The 22,790-nt window shown below is 33.6% G+C and overlaps 1 protein-coding gene across 1 annotated transcript; it reads left to right on the forward strand.

The window, feature by feature from the left end:
• The first annotated feature begins 2,463 nt into the window (after positions 1-2,463).
• Positions 2,464-16,464, forward strand: LOC149419955 (circadian clock-controlled protein daywake-like). The gene is made up of 5 exons (XM_089637575.1): positions 2,464-2,557; positions 8,074-8,302; positions 10,227-10,357; positions 14,113-14,265; positions 16,310-16,464. The coding sequence occupies exons 1-5, from the start codon at positions 2,464-2,466 to the stop codon at positions 16,462-16,464; spliced, it is 762 nt and encodes a 253-aa protein (XP_089493701.1).
• The last annotated feature ends 6,326 nt before the right edge of the window (positions 16,465-22,790 follow it).

Below are 22,790 nucleotides of genomic sequence, written 5' to 3' on the forward strand. Positions count from 1 at the left end.
GAGCGAAGACAATAATAATAATAATAATAATAATAAGAATTTATTCCAGAATGTATGCAGGGGTAGTGCAATGCAATACATTCCATATTTGAAATAATATACATAACAAGTAATAAAAATAATAATAAGGTTGGTAATAACATGGCGATTCCGATAGGCACAAAAAAGCGGAATTTAAGTGAAAAAAGATAAAATGATAATGATAATAAAAGATAATGACAATAATAATATAAAAGTAAGAATGGGAGATAATAATAAGTCAAAGCATGAAGATGGTTCAAAGGGCATTAGAAATTAGACATTGCGTATTGACTGTCGAAAGTCATTTAGGCATATACCACAAAATTCAATGCTTTGACTTGACAGTGAGTTGACAAGTCTCGACATTCTGGACAAAGGAGAATGGTATCCATAATTGGTAGAATGTTGATTGACGAACAGCAATTCATTATTTCGGAGTCTACGGGAAGGGATGTTGAATTGGATTAGTTGCAACAAAGCAGGTGAGTCTGTAATACCATTGATAATCTTAAATATGCAAATCAGATCAGTGTCCCTTCTACGTTTCTCCAAAGAAGAAATGTTTAAAGTTTGTTCAACTTCATCATATGAGTACTCTCCTCTTACAAGACCCAACCTCCAAGCGATTCCTCGTAGGAAGCGATGTTGTACGGATTCTATGTGACAAATGTGGACAGCATAGAAAGGAGACCAAATAACACTAGCGTATTGTAGCGTAAGGTGAGGGCGAACTAACGAGCAGTAAAGAGTTTTAAGGGTACTTATATGTTTAAAGTCAGAAGTTATTCTAGGGTGAGGGCGAACTAACGAGCAGTAAAGAGTTTTAAGGGTACTTATATGTTTAAAGTCAGAAGTTATTCTATGAACGAAGCCGAGTAGTTTAAGTGATTTGTTAACAATGTTGTTAATGTGCTCACGGAAAGAAAGTTTGCAGTCTAGGGTGACCCCAAGATCCTTGATAGATGTTACAGTAGATAAACAAACATTGTTTAATTTATAATCAAACTGAATAGGTTTTTTGGTTCTATAAAAGGACAAAATTTTACATTCATCAACATTAAGTTCCATGCAGTTTATTTTGCACAATTATTAAACGAGTCAATATCACGTTGAAAATGTAAGCAGTCAAGGTAGGATTTAATTATCTGAAGAATCTTATTATCATCCGCAAAAAGCCAGAAGCGTGTATGAGAAAAAACTTTGGTGGTATCGTTAATAAAAAGGTTGAAGAGAAGCGGGGCCAAATGAGCTCCTTGGGGAACGCCGGACGTTACGTCAATGTTAAAGGATTCAAAGTTGTTTATTTTAACCCTTTGTTTTCTATCGCTCAAGTAAGAGCGAAAGAATGATAACAACGGGTTTCTAATGCCTATAGCATAAAGTTTGGCCATGAGAATCGAGTGATTTACTTTATCAAAGGCTTTGGAGAAATCAGTATAGAGTACGTCAACCTGAGTGTTGTCTTCCAAGGCTTTAACAATGGTATTTGTAAAGGAAAATAAATTAGTTGTTGTAGATTTCGCCGATCTAAATCCATGCTGTTCATCAATCAGAACATTTTTGAATATAGGAGTGATTTTCTTTGTAATTATCGACTCAAATATTTTTGGAATACAAGATATAATTGATATTGGTCTGTAATTTTCAATGTTTGACTTGTTCCCGGACTTAAAAATGGGTCGAATATATATACTTGCTCCTGATGATCTGAACATTGTTCATGAAACATGTAGAGGTTACATATTTTAAAGTGATGTAAACAAAGTTATTTGTGACTAACTAACTAACTAACCATCACGCCGTTTCCCCGCAGGGGTAGGCAGAGAGGACGGACCGCCAAACAACTCGGTCTTGGCACACACTTCTTGCCTCATTCACATTCATACATCGTCTCATACATACTCTTCTATTATTCTGACTCTTGACATGGCCCGACTCTAGTATCTGATTCACTTGATCGTGCCATGTCTTCCTCGGGCGTCCCCGACTTCTGCTACCATTATTCTGGTATTATTCTAATATCCTTAATGATAAACGAAAGCTGCTATTTAAGTTATTATTTCCATGAATGCTCTGAGGAAAAAAATCCCTCAGGGCCTGTCAACTTTTTGGGATGCTATATGGAGTGTCTTTTTAGGGAAAGGCGGGAGAAGTTCTGGGAAGGGAAAAAGTAGGGGTGGGTAGGAATCTGGGGGTCAATGTGTCCAGGAGTGACAGACTATGAATCCAACCCTTCCACTGCGGTGCAAGGCGATGGATCTAGAGATAGAGTCCGGTTGGAGAAGTCAAAAGGTTTCCTCAACCAGTCTCTCCCGATCCGATTCGCTACGCATTAGGTGGGCTTCCCCATACCCGCCTCCCAATTTTTTCGCTCATTGTTTAGATATAAAGAGCAGATGGACGAAGAAAAGAGTGTTAGGAGAATACATGACCCGAATGCGAATGGTAGATGAAGTCGGGGACGCCCAAGGGAGACTCCATCAAGTGAACCAAATACCCGAGTCGGGCCACATCAAAGATTCAGATAAACATAAGGGTATGTATAAATATGAATGAAGCAGGGAATGTGGGCCAAGATCGAGTTGTTTGGTGGTCAATCCTCTCTGCCTACCCCTGAGGTGAAAAGGTGTGATAGTTAGTTAATTTAATAAAATGGTTCATTACTGGGAAATTAATAATATCGATTCCATGAAAATACAACAAATCAACCAGATGAATCTAGAACAAGTCTTATATCATCATGTTTATCTACATCGTTGCCATAACACTTGAAAAGTCCTGGCTGTCTCTACAGAACCCTTTTACATTTTCCTGCGTTTCTCTTCAATTTGTAAGTCCTAGCCTGAGGACGTACTTGCGTCGCCATGAGGCAACTAAGCCGTTGGTCATATCTTTCCTCGTATAATATACCTTCTAGAGAAAAATGAGTATTGCTAATTTACTAAGAACCTCTTCAAATTACTGAACACGTGTTCCGACAATCGTCATAATATATTCGTATTTTAGTAAAAGTTTATCAGGAAACCTATACATTAATTCATTAAGGGCCTGCAATCCCGTTTTAACCGGATAACGAATAATTTGACGAGATTCTTAATAAATTAGCAATATTCAATTTTCTCTGTGTATTGTTCACCTCCATATCCAGATCTTCCAACACTATTTTCACCATACAGGCAAGTCACAAAGAAACCGCTCTTTGGCTTCGAAATTTTTGAAAACCATAGCCATAAGAATCTGAATGAGCTTTAGCTATGCTAAGAGATCAAGTCAGTGTCATTGAGCAGCTACAGTTTGCAAATGGCGGCGATTGTTGTTGATTCTTTGTTAATGCTGATTTGTGTGTTGTTATTTGCAATTTATACCGTTAATTATTTTAAACAGTAAAGTTTAGTTAGAAACATCACTGACTTCGTAATGTCGCGAACCATATAATACTTATGGGAACAATGTGAAACCGGTTTTATAAACTGAACTAATTAAGGACGAAAACTGTCAGCATTTTTACAATTGTAATTTTAAATCAAGGTACCTTTATTGTCTTTAAATTTAATTCATTAATGAATTGTAACCAATGAATTCACTTAAGTATTGTTTATTTTTAACCAATTCTTGTTTTTCTGTATTATATGTAAGTTAAAGGTTTTTCTTGTTTAGTATCTTATGTTCAGAAAGGAATATCATCATCACCATCATCATTATAATTTTTTGTTTTCTTTATAGCATTAGAAGAAACCAGAACACAATATTTCTAAATCTTTGAATTATTTTCATTACATCAACTCATTTTCGGGCTTTTAATCAATAGACAAAGGTTTTCCCGCAAGCATTATGCCCACACGCGGGGTGTAAGGCAGGGAATAAGTGATATTAGCAGTCCATAACAGATTCAATCAGTATTTTTTATGATTATAATTTTTTATTTCAAAACTCGATCTGCTGTTTTTGCTATGTGGTGCAGGCTACCTACCATAATTGCATACAAGAAATATCAATTACACAGGTCTGCAAATTGACATTTTTGAATTTTTTTTTAAATGGTAATGGTTGAATTATATGTATTTTGGAATGCTGAATTCGAGAATGCCATCCATTTTGACCCATCACGTAAGGATTTTCCGCAAAGTGGAAATTAAAATATAGGCAAAACCCGCCTTACACTACTTCTGTAGGGAATGTTCAAAAGAAAAAATCATAAAATTATACAAATTTAATTAATTTTAAGTCATAATATATTTTATTTACATCATATGCAATTATAAATCTTTATAAAATATGCTTTTTTTAGTTTGGAAGCTTCGTTTTGTGCTTTTTCGTTTGTGGGACGTTATATTTTCCCTATGCAGCATCCAGCAGTAGTCGCCCATCATATTTATATCCCATCGACCTTGATACCTTCTCTCCATTTCCTTGATATCTTGGTGAAACCTCTCACCTTGCTTCTCACTAACTGCACCAAGATTTTAAATCTCGGATCAGGTCATTTAATTCAGCTTGAGAAAATTGTTGAGGTCCACTGGAGTCGCCTACTTGAAACTCGTCACTAGAACTTTCTTCTGATTCACTTTCTGATGATGGCAAATCGTCCAGGCTTTGGGGTTCTTATGGTGTATAGGAATGCCAGGTCCGTGAGGGACTGGGCGAAGTGCTGAATCTATGTTTGGGTAGCGAATATGTTTTTTATTTTTGGTATTATACCCTTGCACATTGCACGAACAAAAGTAGCAGTCATCGCTGTGGTTTCGAGGCTCTCTCCCAATATATATGATTCAAAGCTGACTAATTTTATCGTCATGAGTTACTTAATGTTTTTTTTTCAGTCTATAAAACTTAATATTATCTTATAATAAGTTGTAAATAATAAAAAAAATATATTTCCGCAATAAATCCCGTTTTGCGACTTAAGATAGGCAATCCCACAGTATTTTGGGTTTTGCGGAAAAACCTTACGTGATGGAATTTTTTTGATGATTTTCCCGAATTCAGCAACCAAAAATACATGGGAATTACCTCTTATTTCAAAGGGAAAAAAAAACGTTGCAGACCTGTGTTATTGATGATGATTGACAAGGCTGGCGTCAAATTATGGTACCCTTTGTCAAAACCAGTAGACGCCTTGTGAGGTGATCATTGTAATAAATAAAATACGAATGGTTTGTATTTTTGCGTAGGGCCGTTTTTATCAAAAATAATCTCAAAGGCGTGTAAAGGACTGTTAACAATTCGTCGCCGGTCTTCTTCAATCGCGCCTGCATAGGACTAACCCTGGTGCTTGATAACACCACACAGGATTTAAAGGAATATGCGAAAAATCCTCCTCCTCACAACCCTAATTAATGTGCTTTTCGTGGTACACAATTTTCAAACACAAATCAGACGCGTCATGTTATAATTCGCCAAACAAAACCTTCTACTTAACCTAACCTAACCCCGACCTAGAACCCTCCTTTATCACTTAGATTGGAGCCTATGTTAAAGCCTCGAGGTCGTTCAAAGCATTCATTAGAGACATGTTTAACTAATACCCTTTTTATGGTGGCTTATAAAATAAAATGACTCACAAAGAGCGCGGGTAATGCAAGTGTACGATGATTAAGGCGTGCAGTTTTTTTTAATCAAATGCCTCTAATCTCTTATATTTTAGTCTTGACCGGTATTGCATTTGATTCAGTGACACTTCAGGAGCGAGCAGTATAACAACATCGAAATGTTTTTTCTTACTAGTTCTCGGCTGTTTTTGATTTTCGCAGTGGGAATTCTGCTGGTAGATTTATCATTTTCAAGCGTCCGTGAGTATTGAAATATTTTAAAAATGTTCATTGCCATTGCCCATGAAAAATCACCAGAAAACCTTATCTACTTTTACATTATCCTTTTTTAATCATATTTAATATCCATATCCAGGTTTTCTTACTCTTTTCCCATAATAGGTAGGTACCTACCTATTTTGGATACATAACCAAGGAAGGCAAATCAAAACAAGCAAAGAAAATGGTTAGCATTTTTCTCGTAATTTCGCAATTGTCTTGCGATAAACTAGCTATGTATTTAATTTTTGTACGTGATATTGAAAGGAAAGTGATGCATTTATTTTCGTTTGAAAAAGATTACAAACACAATATCGTCATTGAGACTCTCAAAGAGGATGATATGTTTTTACTTATGACGGCAGGATGCTTTGTGATGTGGCATTTTAATTTTAAATAAAACCATAACTTGGTTCTTAAGACTTTTATTTTTATACTTATTTCAGATCATTTTTCGCTATTACAGAAGCTTCGTCAGGACAGTATAAAATGGATCTAGACTGCATGCATTTATTTATAGTAACGGGTCAAATACATTTTGACGTTTTGTTTAATAAATGCAGTTGTTATATTATTTATTAGAAGCACAAATTCTTTGTGTTATATTTAAAGCTTTTTATCCAAATATAACGCTATGATATATTTGGATAAAAAACCACAAAAGCCTTTAAGTAGGAAAAATCGATTATGTACTCAGCTAAAAATTAGTAATTTCGGTATCCCTCAAGATACAGTCCTGGGATCTTTACTGTTTATCTATATAAATCTATGTACACGACATATTGAAACAATAACATAACGGAAGAATTATATCTAATGATGATGACACTATCATAATAATTGAAGGTACTGATTGGAATAGTGTTGATAACCCCAGCAAATACTGATATGAATACATTGAAAAACTGGTTCGACATCAATCTCATCTTCTTAAACACTGAAAACCAAATTAATCACGTGCTCCATTAATCAATTAAAGTTATAATAGACAAATGTACATGTAATAGAACTAATTGCAAATCACGGGTGTTGTGTATAGTCCAATTTTTATCAAGTAAATATCTTGTGAAAACACATGTTTGTTAACTTATCAAACGAATTAGGAAATGTATATTGTGTAAATAGAAAATTAAATGTGATTAAAAGAAAAAAATAGACAAGAAAAAACTTTCTACATTTTATAATCAAACCCCTCTTATAATATTCATTAGACAATAGACAAAAAATTTATAAAAAATTCAATAACAATTCAATTTTGTAAAGAAAAACAGTCTAATAATATACAATTTTATATGTTAGCAAGATATCAAAATAGAATTAAAATTTAAAAATCGAACATCACGCATATTCAAAACACCAATCTCTATCTAGGAATAAGTTTTTTTTAATAATCTTTCTTTAAATACAAAAAAATATCGTAAATATGCATCAATTTTTGCTAAAATTTAAAAACTCTAAAATCTCTTTAAAATCTAAAACTAATTTAAAAGTAAAAAAATTTTATAATTTAAAAAAAAATATTCTTTTTCTGTTATCGATTAATCAAGCGTTTTCCTTATTTATTATCTTGTAATTCAAATTTACAATATTTTATTACTTATATGACTTTATTATTTGAACATGAATTCCCTCACCAAATATAAGGGTCTTGTTTAGTTATGGAAAGCAAACGATTTTGTAATATTATCATAATCCCGTTGTAGCAAGTGATAATTTGTATTTTTTTTGTAAAAAATACATAATATATTAAATGGAAAAAAGCCACTTTTAAAGTAAAACGAAAAAGCTCATTTCGGTTAAGTGTTTGTTACTGGTTACTGGTTACTGGTTACTAGTTACTCGTGTAAATAACGAGTAACGAGGATTTCAAGTGTGAATTAGTTAGTTTGTTTGGAATGTCATTACTAACTTCTGTATTTTTCTTCTTCTTTTATTATACAACGAACGACCAATTAATTGATATTAGTATTATTTTAGTTATTATCATGATTAAGTCCACGACAGTATTTTATATAATTTACGAATTAAGTTTTAATGCACCCTTTGAGATTTCACAACTTCTAATGCTGGACAAACCCCTTGGGTTATAAATATGCACTATGCCATTGGTTGTAAATAAAAAAAACGTTTGCATTGTAACTGTTCTGAAAATGAAAATAAATTAATAATAAATACAAAGGTGAATTTAATGTAACGAAAACATTCGATTAATCAAAATAATTATGCATGATTGTTTTTCGTGCAGCGTCATTCATCACGCCATGCGCCCGAAACTCCCCCTCCTTCAACGCCTGCGTTCTGAAGGAGGGGCGCAAGGTGCTCAAGCAGTTCGCCAGCGGAATCCCCGAACTAGGGGTGGCACCTCTGGACCCGCTCGAAATGGGGGACATCGAGATGAACCTCAGCGGGTTGCGCATGAAGAATAGAAACGCTGTTATGAAGGGGATTGGAAAAGCTCATGTTGATGAAGTACTGTAAGTATTTAATTATGACCATTTTGCAATTTCCACTTTTTTACCTTCGATTCACCCTTTCAAAATATCAAACTGACAAATTTCAATCCGTGTTTAATGCAACGGCAAGGCTTATAACCATCTCTAAATATTTCCACATTTAGAGTGCCCTGAAAGAATCCAGTACAAATTGTGATTGACGTGGTTTAAATCCATTGAATCTTTAAATCCATCTGAACTATGCGTCCCGGAAAACACAAGCAATCAACTCTAATGGTACAAATACATTTGCAAACCGAAACGCGAACCGAGACACGAATTACAGGAAAAGAACAAAGCAACTACAAGCGGCGTTTCGCGCCATTTGCGGTTGCTTTGTTCCTTTCCCACAAGTTGAGGTTCAGCTTTGCAGTGCGGCTCGCGTATGTATACGTAGCGTAAAATCAACAACATCATCAGACAGACTGATGAAACCTAAGCCAATTACTAAGTTTGGAGTTCGCGCTTTCGGAGTATCTGGGCCGAAGGCATGGATTAAGCTCCCCCGAAACTAAGATGCATCACAAGCCAAACAGAATTCAGTCCAAACTAAAAACTTACCTTCCTCAAACGAACATTTGAAACAGAAAAGGATTCGGTCACATCTAGGAATTGAACCCAGAATCTTAGTCTTGCCGGGGCTTTGCTCACCACTGAGCTAATTCTACCATATTCCCTTCCGTCATATTAATAATAATATTAATAATTCTTGGTCGACTACTAATAAAAATAAAAATAACTTATATCATTGATGTCGCTATTCCAAATTCCTGTTATATTAAAAAATCTGTTAATGAAAAAATAAGAATAATAAAATACACAGATTTAGGAAATGAAATAAAAATAATTTAGCGTTCTCAGACTATAAAAATATTACTATTCGTTATTTCGGCTACTGGCATTATACCTAGGTCTCTCATTAAAAATTTAGACGTATTAGATCTATCAAAAAATTTATACATAAAGATGCAAAAGTCGGTCATTTTGAATATATGTAGGTTAACGAAAGATTTTTTAAATATTTATGTTGAGGGATCAGCAGGATTTATAGGCCCTGTTAGGAGTTCTACCGAGCCGAACCCTCTGATATGAAAATATCTGGAGTAGGTGAATTATTTTCCCATTTGATCTCTGGTGAGTTGACGTGTTGTTCTTGTATTGTTTTGTATTTATTTTGCTTATATAATGCACTTGCATAATGTTGATTGACTAGATGATCATTTGTGGAAAAGTGTGTGGAAGGGTTTAGTTTTTCCTATGGGGAAGATTTAACCCGGACAATAAAATCGGAAGTTTAAAAATCAAGTTTCACCCAGAGTAACAAGGCTTAACGACTTATTCCACATTAGCAGGACGCGTACAAATGCTGGTGTCAGGGATCCAATCAGAAGAATGTGCGAATCACTTAATCAGAATCAAAACCTCAAGGACTCTGACTTATTTTTTGATACACGCACTACTTTTAGTAGAAAAATGAAGACTGTTTTCCTACAAAGTTCAAAGTAAACAACTTAGATATACTTCGTTTAAATATATTTATATATTTTTTACTTTCTGTTTAACATTGTTTATTTATATACATATATTTTTTTTTTGTTTTACCCTCTAAATTTTTTCAAAAATAATTTGTAAATTCTTAAAAGGATATTGCGCATTTCTTTCATATCTCTATTTGTAAAATAATATTCTTATGTATATATTTTTCCCCTATTTATAAGTGAAAATATTTGTAAATGTTTTCTGCTGTTTAAGTTAATTCGTGAGAAATAGTTTGGATGCAGGTGAATTCTCTAGTTGATGTTTCGTATATATTTTTGTCAATTGATATCTGTATCTGTTTTTTCTCCTTAATAAAAAAAAAAAAAAAAAAAAAGTTAAAAAATCAATTTATTATGTTTGTTTTCAGAATAGAGCCTGATAACAATAGGGGTAGCTGTGTAATCAGTGGAAACACAACTTCTACTGCCGACTATTCTATCGATGGAAGGTTTTTAACATTCCCCATAAAAGGTTCGGGAAAATCTAAATTGAAAATGGGTAAGTAAGACTGATTATCACTATTTTTTTAAATCATACAAAATTGTAGTCATTTTCAAAATGGGCTTTTCAATGGAAACGATTGTCCGGCACAACGGATTTATATTAATTTACCAAGTTTCTGCTTTACAAACACTACATTATTTGTTAAATAGATGGATATTAAAAAACATAATTATTCGTTGTTGCTTATTGCCAATAATCAATGAGATGTATTACGTGAATACCTCACGAGAGTCCCAACTGCTCCCAATCTAATGGAGCCAGTGGGACTATGGCATCCCTAATTGGGGTATGTTTTGAGGGTGGGGGATACCTACCCATTCAGATCTGGTCATTGAACATGGCTAAAACTGTTATATTATTACATAAAATATTGTTTTTAATAACACAAAGCAATCAAAAACAAAATTTAATTGCACGCGCCTGGTTTGAATCCGTGACCTCCGAAATCGTACCCAAATATCGAAAGCACTCGACCACGCATATCGTCAACATTTATGAAGAGCTTAGCCTTAATTTAAGCTTCAATAGCAGAAGATATTTACTATTTATTGGATGTTTTATTTAATTAAAACAGCAAATTGGATTTTGCATGGAATGTCCAATGCCAGATATTTCAATCTTAGTACATTAACACATCCCTTCTCAATCTTGGGGTCGTGATCACATATAGGAGGGTCGCAAATCATAATCTGTGAAGAAAATAAGTCTCCTGTGCAAAAAATCATAGAATAATGAATTTCAAGTTATAATCAAGTTTTACAGGTACCTACATACTTTCTAATAAATAAAGATGTGTTAATTAATTTATTAATTAATGCGACGGTTGGGTTTGCTTTGTATACACAGATGGTCACATGACACATACGTAACTATTTATTTTCAAGTGGTAATGGAAGTTTTCTGGGAGAAAGACAAGCCTTTTTCACATAAGTAGGAAATGGTAAATATGATCAATGTTCTAAATCTAAATTTTGGGACAAAAATTCTAGTTGTAGAGTATTTTCAGTGGATTTAAATGAAATTATTACTAAACGTGTCCATATCTCTTATTACTTAAAAAATCTGTTGTTAATCTTTTTTTACATTTTTTTTGTTATTTATTCACAATATTTTACTTTTATTATTTGATGTTATATAATTGAGCTAGAATTCCCTCTCCAAACACAAGAGCCTGTTCTTTTTATGGCGAGGAAATGATATTTTAATTTTCCTTCATAACACTGTATAACATGTAAATATTGTTAAAAATACAAATATTAAATAATAAAAAGTGTATATTTATATATCCGTGAGTTACTTGTGAGTATTTCAAATTTAATATATTATTTTCACGTTACTAATTAGAAACATAAATAATGCATAAAATATGTAGTGAGGTGATCGTAAGTTACTTTATTTCTTAAAAGTATATTTGCTTTATTTTATACTGTTAATAAAAAAGGTTGAGAAGCGGAGCGATTAACGCCACTTCACTTTGCTATTGTTTTTCAATTTACCCAACAATCACGGTAAGGGAATTTTAATACGAATAAAAGAGGTATTGATTTACACTTCTATTAAGTATTTCATAGAAAAATGTTCAATAATATAAATTTAAAAATGCTAGTCATCTATCGATATAAATAAAAATGTTCGTGTGTTCAAAATCTTAAATTCTCGAAAGATCTTTACCGATTGCTTTGAAATTTTGACACAAAATCGCATTTGAATACTCGTGTGTGTTTTTATATACTTATATTATATAGATATTACCTGTTACAGGTAAAACATGTTTTTTTAACAACAGCGCTATCTGTTAGACAAATATGATCTGCATAGACAGATTGAGCCACATCAACGCGAGGTGGGTTACAGCTAGTTTTTTTTAAATTTTATTTTTTTCCATTATTTCTGGCTTTCACCCTTCAAGGGTGTTCTTGGCCATCATTTAAAATTATTGAGAAATGAAAGGTGAATTTAAATATTAATTTTATTTAAATAGGCAAATTTCAAAATTATAATGAAAATTGGAGTTGAGTTCAGACTTAGAAGAGATGAGATGTTGAATGGAGGGGAGGCAATTTTAGATAAGGTTTGATAGAAGAGAGGATATTTGTTTAGAGAGGGACAACCAAAAAATATGTGATCTAAAGTTCCCACTTCTAGACCACAGAATGTACAATCTGAGGAGTCAACGACGTGAATTTTAAAAAGATGGGAAGGAACGGAACAATGTCCGATCCTCATTCGAATGAGTGAAGAAATTTCTTTTTTGGAAAAATGAGGGAATTGCTGAAACCACGGTTTTGATGGAATAGTCCTTTGTATTGAGGCATAGCAGGCTCCCTTGGATTGACTAGCAATGTGCCAATACTCCGACCATTTACAGCTAGTTAAAAATAATAAAAAGTGAAATTAAACCATATATCTTAGCCTTTTCTTTCGATGAAAAAAACCCTTCACCAGAAGGTTGGGCATTTGTTATAACTGCACCAAAAAAATAATAACGTTAACTGCCAGGTCTGAGTGTTGCGATGTTTATTAATTATTTTCAAGGACAAACCAATGTTAAATTAATATTGAAATATGACAAAAGCCAGGTGCAATATCTTGACTATTAAATGCGAATGTTTTTTAAACAGAAAAATTTACATAAAATACAATAAGGTAAGATGATACATTAACAAAGGTAGAAGGAAAATGAAAACAAACAGATTAAGTTACTAAGCCATATGAATTATATACGAGTATATACAGGATGTTTAGGGATTATGTATTTGGAGTGGAAAATGTTCATTAAATTTTGGTCTCCGGTGACATTTTTCCTCACCCCGACCCTTACTGTTATGTTTATGTTTATGATCACTTAAATAATAAACCATTAAAATTAAAAATAAATATAAATGGTATAAATACAATACATGTTCATAAAGTGTTTCTTATAAGTTATTTTTTCATACTATAGGTATGACAACAGATTTATCTTGTATCGATAAAATTCGCATAAAAAAACTTGGTTATATTATTTAAATATAATATATACATATATTTCTAACCGTCATGACTGTACCTGATCTTGCTCGAGGTTGCGGATTGTTTTGAATAAAGTTTTGATGCTCTTAATTGTAGTAAACAGGGTGCAATTTTATTGTGGAATTATTGTTAAGCATTAAATGAGTTTAAAAAGTAAATTTCAAAACAAAAAAGCGTAAGCTACAATGTTTGAATTTATCGCGAGTGTAGAACGGAGTTCGAAATTTCAACGTGTTCGAACTGAGCCGAAATAAAAGATGTTCCGTTTGTGGGTACATTTCGTTATTTAACACTCATTACATTGCTGAGATAATGCGCAATAATCCAACATAAAATATACGTTTACACATCCAAATTGATAAATGTACTAGATATTTCTTTAATAATCCACGTGTATCTTTTTATAACAATTAACAAGGAATGCAAATATCACGAATAACCTAACATTATTAGAATTCCTCTAACTTCAATAATTATAAGCAAAAAAATGTTGTTTGTGCAATAGTACTTCAGAAGAGTATTGTACTTATGGTACCTAATGCTCTGGATCACTCGAATACTAGCCGCTCATCTTTGGGGATGCTGTGAGGTAGGCCATACAATGGCCATGTATTCATAAAATATTTTGTATGGCTATAATGATTAAAAAGTTCACTTCTAAATTTGATTGTGTGATTCCTTTGTTTGTTTGCAGTATTGGTCATAGATGCTAATTTAATTTTCTTTTATTATTTAAGTTAACTACAAGATGAGGATCACGTGGACCTACGACCTGAAGAAGGGAAAGGATGGGAAGGACCACATTGTTCTGAAGGACTCGACAACCAACCAAGACATGGAAAAAATGATCATCCGCATGGATGGACTCTTCGGTAACGACAAGGTTTTAGGTAAGATTACCATAATTGAAGCAACCTTCCACAGGAATAGGTGCAATGTGCAAGATTGTGTCAAATCACAAACCTATTTAGATTCAATGTCATCATAAATGAAAATAAATTAATATGGCACTTTGTCATATACACGATCGAGAAACTTCAAATTTGATTATTGTATTAAAACAGATGTAGTATCAACAATAAAATCGATCAAAGGCCTAGGATCGTCTTTCTTCCCAAACTAATGTTTTTGAACCATAATATATTGCATTTGACTTCATCATGCTTGAAGTTCCTAAGGTTTGTAATAAGATCTTGCAAACAGTTTTTTAATGTTTTAATTATGTTTATACATAGCACTCTTTTTAGGGTGAATTGCCTGATACAAAAAAAAATATGTTTCTAATTTTAGAGAATATAATCCGTCGATTGTAAAAATCTGTTCGATAAATTATTAAACGCTCACTTACAAATATAAATAATCACACAGGTTTTCTCTCGGTGGAAGCTTTAGCGAAAATAGCGATCGCAAAGCAACGCATGATGTTGGCCGGTTTGCCTACTCTCTGCTCAGAAATTCTCAGTTAAAAAATTTATGATTAAAGTATTTTACAAGAATTTGGAAGATATAAAATATCTTTTATCTGCACATTACGCAAATCCAAACACAAATGTTCCATACAATGTTGCTCCAGCGTAATGAAGAGTACACGTGATACATGCATCACGAAGTTGCTCTCTAAAACTCGCTCTCAGTCTCCAGTCGAAGAGGAGTGAGGCCTTTGAAGTGGCCCATACCTCCTAGAGTGCTGTGGATTGTTCGTAACGAACATACTGGCTTGGCAATGCATGACACGAAGTACGGCACTGTTAAATAACGTTTCCAAGACTGTTAACATTTTTTACTGTAACCTTGAAGGATGCAAGGGGATGTAAATGCTACACATCACCCGTCATAATATTTATGTTATTTTTCTTTTCGCCAGTTTTAAAGAATTTATATAAAACTATATCGTTTTTGTTGCATGTGAATTTTATTTGGATTCCAAATATCTTGGCACACCGAGTACGGAGTAACTTTGTATTTATTCCGCTTTGCAGTTCAAAGAAAATACAAAAACATGAGTTATTCTTTTCGTGGTACCTAGCGTACTTTATTGTTTTAAACAGATGCCTTGAGTCTTGTATTTGAAATATTTATTGCGTTAGTTGTATGGATATTTACATTTGAGGGGTATTTTCGAAAAACTGACTTATTCCACCTGAAAGTTTAGTTGAGAAATCAAATCAATACAGATGTTGAATATGTAATGTAGTGTCCAACTATTTAGTAATAGATTAATTTTAAAATATTCGATTTGAATCATAAAATTTATACATTTATCGAAAATTTATAACTACATTTGACCGGTCAGTGGCTGAGTTGGCATCGCGTTTGGGTCCCACCCAGGCGTAGTGTTTACAATCGGCTGGCTAAGTCGTCAATCACAACACAAGCAACATTTTCCGCTTACTGTGGTGATAGTGGGTGATTTTCCAATATTGTCAGGTTATTCGTAACCCGAGAATGTTGATACTTCTTAAAAAAAAAGATATTTCCAATTTAAGTTTGGGATAAGTCGGTTTTGCAAGACAATCTTGGAATAATAATGTTATGCAACAAAGTCATATAATACAACAACTTTCATACTAATCAACGAGGCGACCATTTTGTCTCGTGACCAAATGCTCTGTTTCTATTGGCTAAAATGGAATAAGTCTGTTTTGTAAGACAATCATGGAATAATCCTGTTTTGCAACCAATTGTCTTGGAATAATGCTCTGTTTCGAATTTGAGTTTTGCAAGAAATAATCGCTTTTAAAGTTATTTTTCTACACCATTTAGCAGCTTTTGCAACATCGTATAGCAAAAATATTGTGTTGAAATGTATTTATAAAAATATTGCATTCACATGTCAAATTTTATTAAAATTGGAATATGTCTGTTTTGCAAAAAATCCCCTAATTTATAATTTCAGAGGTGTTCAATCAATAACATATTCTCCCATCTTTCCAGGCGAGTCGATGAACAAAATCCTGAATGAAAACTGGCGACTAATATTAAAGGACATTGAAGGCCCTTCATTGAAGGTTATGCAGAAGAAAATGTTTCTCATCTTCAACCAGTTCTACAGTCAAATACCATACGAAGAACTTTTCCCTCTAGTGTAAAAATACGGTTTTTAAATAATATGGAATTTTCCGTGGGTGCTTCATTCTGAACAAAATATATGTTGATATTAAATGAATTGTTATATTGTTTAAAAATCTTTTAAGTAGGTATCTAGAAAATAAATAAAATATTCAAAAGAAAACTGTTTTATTTAACATTATTATTATTATTCAACATATTAATTTCAGTTGTCGGTGCATGGATGCGTGATTTGAATTGTATTCCTTTTTTTATTAAAAACCGCACAGGAGTCCTGACTGCTAAAATATCGTAATTTGTTTCCTAAATTCGAGAAAAAAAAACAATGAAAATACCCTTTTCTGCGTTCGTCATTTGATCTTTTTTTATATATAATCGCACAAGAGTCCCAAATGCTCCCAATCGTCTGGAGCCAGTGATACTATGGCACCCCGATTGTGATATGTTGAGAGGCTGAAAGTGGTAGAGAGGAGCAGTTGGAGAATAGGAAAGTGGGGAAGTCCCTTGCTATTTAGATATGGTCACTAAACACGGCTAAAGCAATTTCAAGCAACGTTTCAATTCTGAATGGTTGTCTTATACCAGGGCGATACTGATAGTATATTCCAATCTGGAACGTGCCTTATATATACTATAAATGATTTGTAAACGAATGAGTTGTGAAATAATATGAAATTGTCGAGAGCTTTTCCCCTCGACCAAGGAGGGTATCAAATCTAAATGGATGTGGAAATTATCGCAGCCGCGGTGATTTATGTGTAATTCGTAAACGTAAATAATCACTTACTAATCAGCATTAAGCTGCTGCCAGACGCAAAGCTCACATCAAAAGTTAATGTACAGCGCATCATCTTTTCTACCGACACACGACGCTATCAAATATTTCTTCCTATGGAGAGGGGGTCAGTTGAATTCGAGAGCGGCCGAGGAACATAATTTCATCTGTCAAAGTGACAACTTTACTTACTGACAGCTTGAGCACGTTTTCGAAATGGATGATACTTGTCGCCTATTGCTGGATCTGTTGGACAGCTCATCCTCAGATGATGATGCCGCCAACTATATAATTATAAATGCTTTTTATAAACTTTTTAGATTTTAAACAATCTGCGCGTAAATAGCGCATTTTCACATAACCTGACATAACCTCTCCGTCGAATCAGGAAATTCGCAGTTCGCACGCCGATCGACGAAAGCGACATATAATAAATTATTGTAAAATAAGCTCACGTCGATTTCTAAAAATGTCGAAGGCAAAGGCGGCAAGGACTAACACCAGGGCAGGGAACGAGAAGAGAGCACGAGAGCTGACGAGAGCCAACCAGATTACCCATGAAAACAATCAACAAACGAACAAACTAGAAGCTTCTCTATGTAGGTATCAGGCCGTCCAACTTTATCAAAAAACCGAATGATATTATACATATAAACATACTGAGATTAAAAATATGATTAATTTTGAAAGGGCGAAAATTTGTTTACTTCAAATTCAAATATTGATTATATTTATATTTTAAATATATGTTAAGTATGTTTGCCAAATAAAGTTTTTTTTTAATGTTTCTAAATTTACTAGCACACATGACGATATGAGCTAACATAATAAATAAGAAATGCATTATTAGGCTGCTTATGTCATGGCTGTCAAAGGGAATACGGAACTTAGTTGGTAGCTCCGTAATTAAAATGACCCCCTCACCTTTTTACGGCGGAGAGGGGGACGCATAACTTTTCAAATATCGCGTCGGGAGCGGTTACGTAAAATAAATTCGGTTAGCGAAGTTCAGAACCACACTTATAGCGCGTTATCTTTTTACGTGTGTCGGGTCTGTATGGGATTGTATGGCGAGCGCTATTGTGCTTTATATTATCTGTTGATGTGAGCTTTGCGTGTGGCAGCACCATTACCGTCTCCGCTGAATGCGAATTACGAACTGGAGACCTGAGCCAACGTGTGAATGCTGTTGGCGGGTTGCGGCCAAGATCATGTGAAAACCGCCAATAATCGGGTTAACCGGCCAACGTTGGCGGCCAACACACTCAACGGTCAAGTGTTCATGAAGACGTTGGACCAGCGCATTGCCCAATGTATTGGGCCAAGGTGTACTAGGCGCATTGTAGTTATTGAATTATATAATTTATTTACGACAACAATGACACGGACAGGGGCCTAGTATGGGAGCTGAGAAAACTTAAAATATATAGTTATATGTAAAATAAATTCAATTAAAAAATAATTAATTGACTAATAAATCGTGAATTACTCGGATTAATTATTAGTCGTATCATTTCTAGAAAGACTTCGCAACAAAATTACAATAAATAAATATTCATTCGCATAAATCATACCTTTATATATGAAATTAATTTCAAATAATCATAATATATTATTGATCTGATCCAGAATATTGTACCGAGAAATGCCACAATCAAATAAAAAGTACTTATAATGTCCACTTGTAGATTGTTATAGTATTATAATCCATGCATGGATTATTTCATTATAATCCATGATTAATACTTTAAACTGTGGGATTATATCAATCGGTATTGTTTATTGCTATCAAGTTTTATTTGTAGAACTCATTTTTAATTTTATTTATTAGGTATGTATCTTCAATTTATAAAAAAAAAATTTTTAAGCAAATAATATTTTGTGTAATTATTATTAAGCGTGACATCTGTTTCGCCTTGTAAAAAAGTATCACAGTGGTTAGGCCAGTTACAGACGATCCGATTATATTACTTCTATATGCAGGGCCGACCCTATGCGAGCGCAATTGGAGCATTCCGCTCCGGGCGCTGAATTACCAAGGCGCTGATAACCTAACAGTTCTATATAGTATAGTTTTAAATCAAGATAATCACGAGTTGCTAGTTTCAATTTGCATTATATTTTAAATTCAATCAACTTCTATAAAAAAATTAGAAAATACGACAAAGGAGTATTATAATTTTACCAAACTTAAAAGTCATTCAAAGCTAAAAAATCACCCGTCCGTATGACGTATCATTCGATTTTTTTTTTATTTAGCTATATAATTTTTTTTACAGGTGTGTTTTGATATCTGTCTCACTAGAATATACCTGTGTCGAGACAGACGTATTGGATACATAAATGAGTATTTACATATTATTTGATACACTAAATTATAAATTATTCACAATAAAAATATATCATTTTTTTTTAGACCACTTTAATTTTAATTACACTCTACCGGTTTCGGAAGCACCATTCCTTCGTCGGGAGAATATTAAAACTAAAATATTAAGTTTTATACTCTCCTGACGAAGGAAGGGTGCATCCGAAACCGGTAGTGTGTAATTAAAATTAAAGTGGTCTAAAACACATTTATATCTTTTTAATGTACGAGTAAATTATGACGAGCCACAAAGATTTACTTTGCTTACTACAAATATGTATAAATTATTCAGTTGTATACATTTTAAAACATTATGAAGACATAATGGAAAATGGAGGTTATCCTACAGGGATAACAGTATTATAAATGTATATGGAAAAGTTAACATTAAATAGTTAATGAAATAATAAATGGAAGTTAATATAAGCAGTGTAACCTAAGATAACATATATGACAATATTTCATTACATTAATTGACAGATTTCAATCAGAATCTAGTTGGAGTATATACAAAGGATTTTTTATAAAAAAAATTGATCTTAGATCTATCTTGGCTGGTGATCCAAGACTTGGTGTCTGTTATATTTTTTTTAAATGTGTTCAGTCTAATGGCTAGTGGATGAGCATTGTACATCCTTGTTGCAAAATATCTAAAATTTCTCTGGCCAAAAGTTGTTTTAGCGAAAGGGATACGTAAGAGATTATTTCCTTCTGTTTTAATATCAAGAGCAGTTTGGACATTGTCAAAAGTAGTTTTGGTTTGAAGAAGTATGCTAGTATGTTTTTAGCATAAAGTTGCCTAATGTTCATAACACAGATTTTCCTTAAGATTTCCTCCGAGATGCTTGTGATCGGTAGTTTGAGGATAATCTTAATAATAAATTTCTGAGATTGGATCAATGTCGGCAGCGTTTGCTCCTCCCCATGCTATGATACCATACTCTATTAAAGATTGACAAAGTGCATAGTAAATTATTTTGAGCTGGTTTAGGTTGAGAAATTTACGAGTTTGTCTAAAAAAGTAGATGAATATTGCTGTTTGTTTGCTGTAGTGGTTATATGTTGTTTCCACTTCAAATTGCTGTAAAAAATAATACCCAAGTATTTAATTTTAGTTACCTGTTCTAAATAAGGGCAATCACATGTTATTGCATTTGTCAGGGGGTAAGCACATATTTTATTTTGATTTTCTGGGGTTCTTAAGGAAGTATTACTAAATTCAATATATTTAATTTTGGTCAATTCTTTGTTAGTGTATTATTGTTTAACCATATTTTAAGCTGGCTCTACACTCGCGCGCGAAGTCGCGCCGTGAATTCACGCCGTGAATATACGCCGCGATCCGCGCGTGAACTGTGTCCATCCACACTCGCAAAGCTTCAGTCTTGTTCGCGACTTTAACCGCAAACCCTTTGTCACCGGCCAAAAAACCGACAAAAAATCGGGGAATGACGCGAAGCGCGAATGCGAAGATTGCGAAGGCGTGAACAAGATCCACACTCGTGTTTCGCGGCCTTCGCGGCCGTTCGCGCCGCGAGTGTAGAGCGCGCTTTAACGACAGTTATGCCCCTGTTTGCTTTTAAGAAAACATCATTCTCATTCCTTATTAAAAAAAATAATATAATATTTATTTATTTAATTTACACGCCCTAATGGGCTTTATCACAGTTATTATAAATTCTACAAAATTAAAACAATAAAGGAAACATAATACAACGAAAAAAGAAAAAATATTAAATGTTACAACAAAAGCATATAATAAAATAAGATACATTAGTATTATACGGCATAGTCCAGTGGTAACGCATTGGACTGCCATTCCGAAGGTCGCGGGTTCGAACCCGGCGTGCGCAAATAAATTTTATTTTATTAATTTGTGTTATTTCACAATTAATTAATTAAAATAATTAATTAAAATAATATATAGTATATTTGCGGCACGTTCCAGATTGGAAGATACTACCAGTATCGCCCTGGTGTAAGACCACCATTCAGAATTAAAACGTTGCTCCAAATGGCTTTAGCCGTGTTTAGTGACTAGATCTGAATAGCCAGGTACTTCCCCACCTTCCTCTTTCCCTTCCCCACTTACCTTCAGCCTCACAACATCCCCCAATTGGGGATGCCATAGTCTCACTGGCTCCAGACGGGAGCAGTTGGGACTCTTGTGAGGTATTCACTATAAAAAAAAATATATAAAAAAAAGTAAAAATGATAAGAAGTCTCACATAAATAGATATTCAAAATAAAAATAAAAATATACATAGGTATTGCGGAAATTATAGATGTCTATTTGTGTCTCGATATATAAAAGAATTGAAATAAACAATATTTACATTGATTATTTTTAAGATGAAATATATGTAAGATGAAATATGTACGGTTTATAATTTAGTAGGTAGATACTTAAGTACCTTTTTTTTTTTTTTTTACAGTATTACCGCACAAGAGTCCCAACTTGCTCCCGTCTGGAGCCAGTGAGACTATGGCATCCCCAATTGGGGTATGTTGTGAGGCTGAGGGTATTGGGGAGGGGAGGGAGATGGGGAAGAGGAAGGTGGGGAAGTACCTGGCTATTCAGATCTGGTCACCAAACACGGCTAAAGCCATTTCAAGCAACGTTTCAATTCTGAATGGTGGTCTTACACCAGGGCGATACTGAGAGTATCTTCCACTCTGGAACGTGCCGCAAATATACTATATATTATTTTAAATTAATTAATTGTGAAATAACACAAATAAATCAAATAAAATTTATTTGCGCACGCCGGGTTCGAACCCGCGACCTTCGGATCTGTAGTCAAAAGCGTATACCACTAGACCACGCCGGCCGTCAAAGCCGTTTGCACCTACTTGCAAATCTTATGATTTCAGAAAAAAAAATGGTTTTGATTACTTAAATAAGAGAAAATTAGAGGTGTAGTGTTCACAGAACTACAGTTTTAAAAATTTAATGTTGATTTTGTTAAGAAAAAATCAGTACATTTTATTTTCACCGTATTATTATTTTGTCATGTTCAAATCGAATTTTAAATTCTATTTATTGTCAGCAACATTCCCTCGGTTTAGTTTTGTTTACTCGAAACTTGTTTTCCGTCAAATCCCCGAACTATCAACATTAAGCAAGCAGCAAGAATATTTGGTTTTCTTTTTGGCATATAAACCGTCGACAGTCGAAATGTACACAATTTTAGTCGCGTCAG

This window comes from Hesperophylax consimilis, chromosome 11 (genome assembly GCF_061612785.1).
Source record: "Hesperophylax consimilis isolate HC1 chromosome 11, BYU_Hcon_1.0, whole genome shotgun sequence".
Lineage (NCBI taxonomy): Eukaryota > Metazoa > Arthropoda > Insecta > Trichoptera > Limnephilidae > Hesperophylax > Hesperophylax consimilis.

Coding starts and splice junctions, on each gene's coding strand:
- LOC149419955 (XM_089637575.1), top strand. CDS start 2,464: ATGGTAGATGAAGTCGGGGACGCCCAAGGGAGACTCCATCAAGTGAAC. Junction 2,558..8,073: donor AGATTCAGATAAACATAAGG/GTATGTATAAAT, acceptor TTTTTCGTGCAG/CGTCATTCATCACGCCATGC. Junction 14,266..16,309: donor CGGTAACGACAAGGTTTTAG/GTAAGATTACCA, acceptor CCATCTTTCCAG/GCGAGTCGATGAACAAAATC.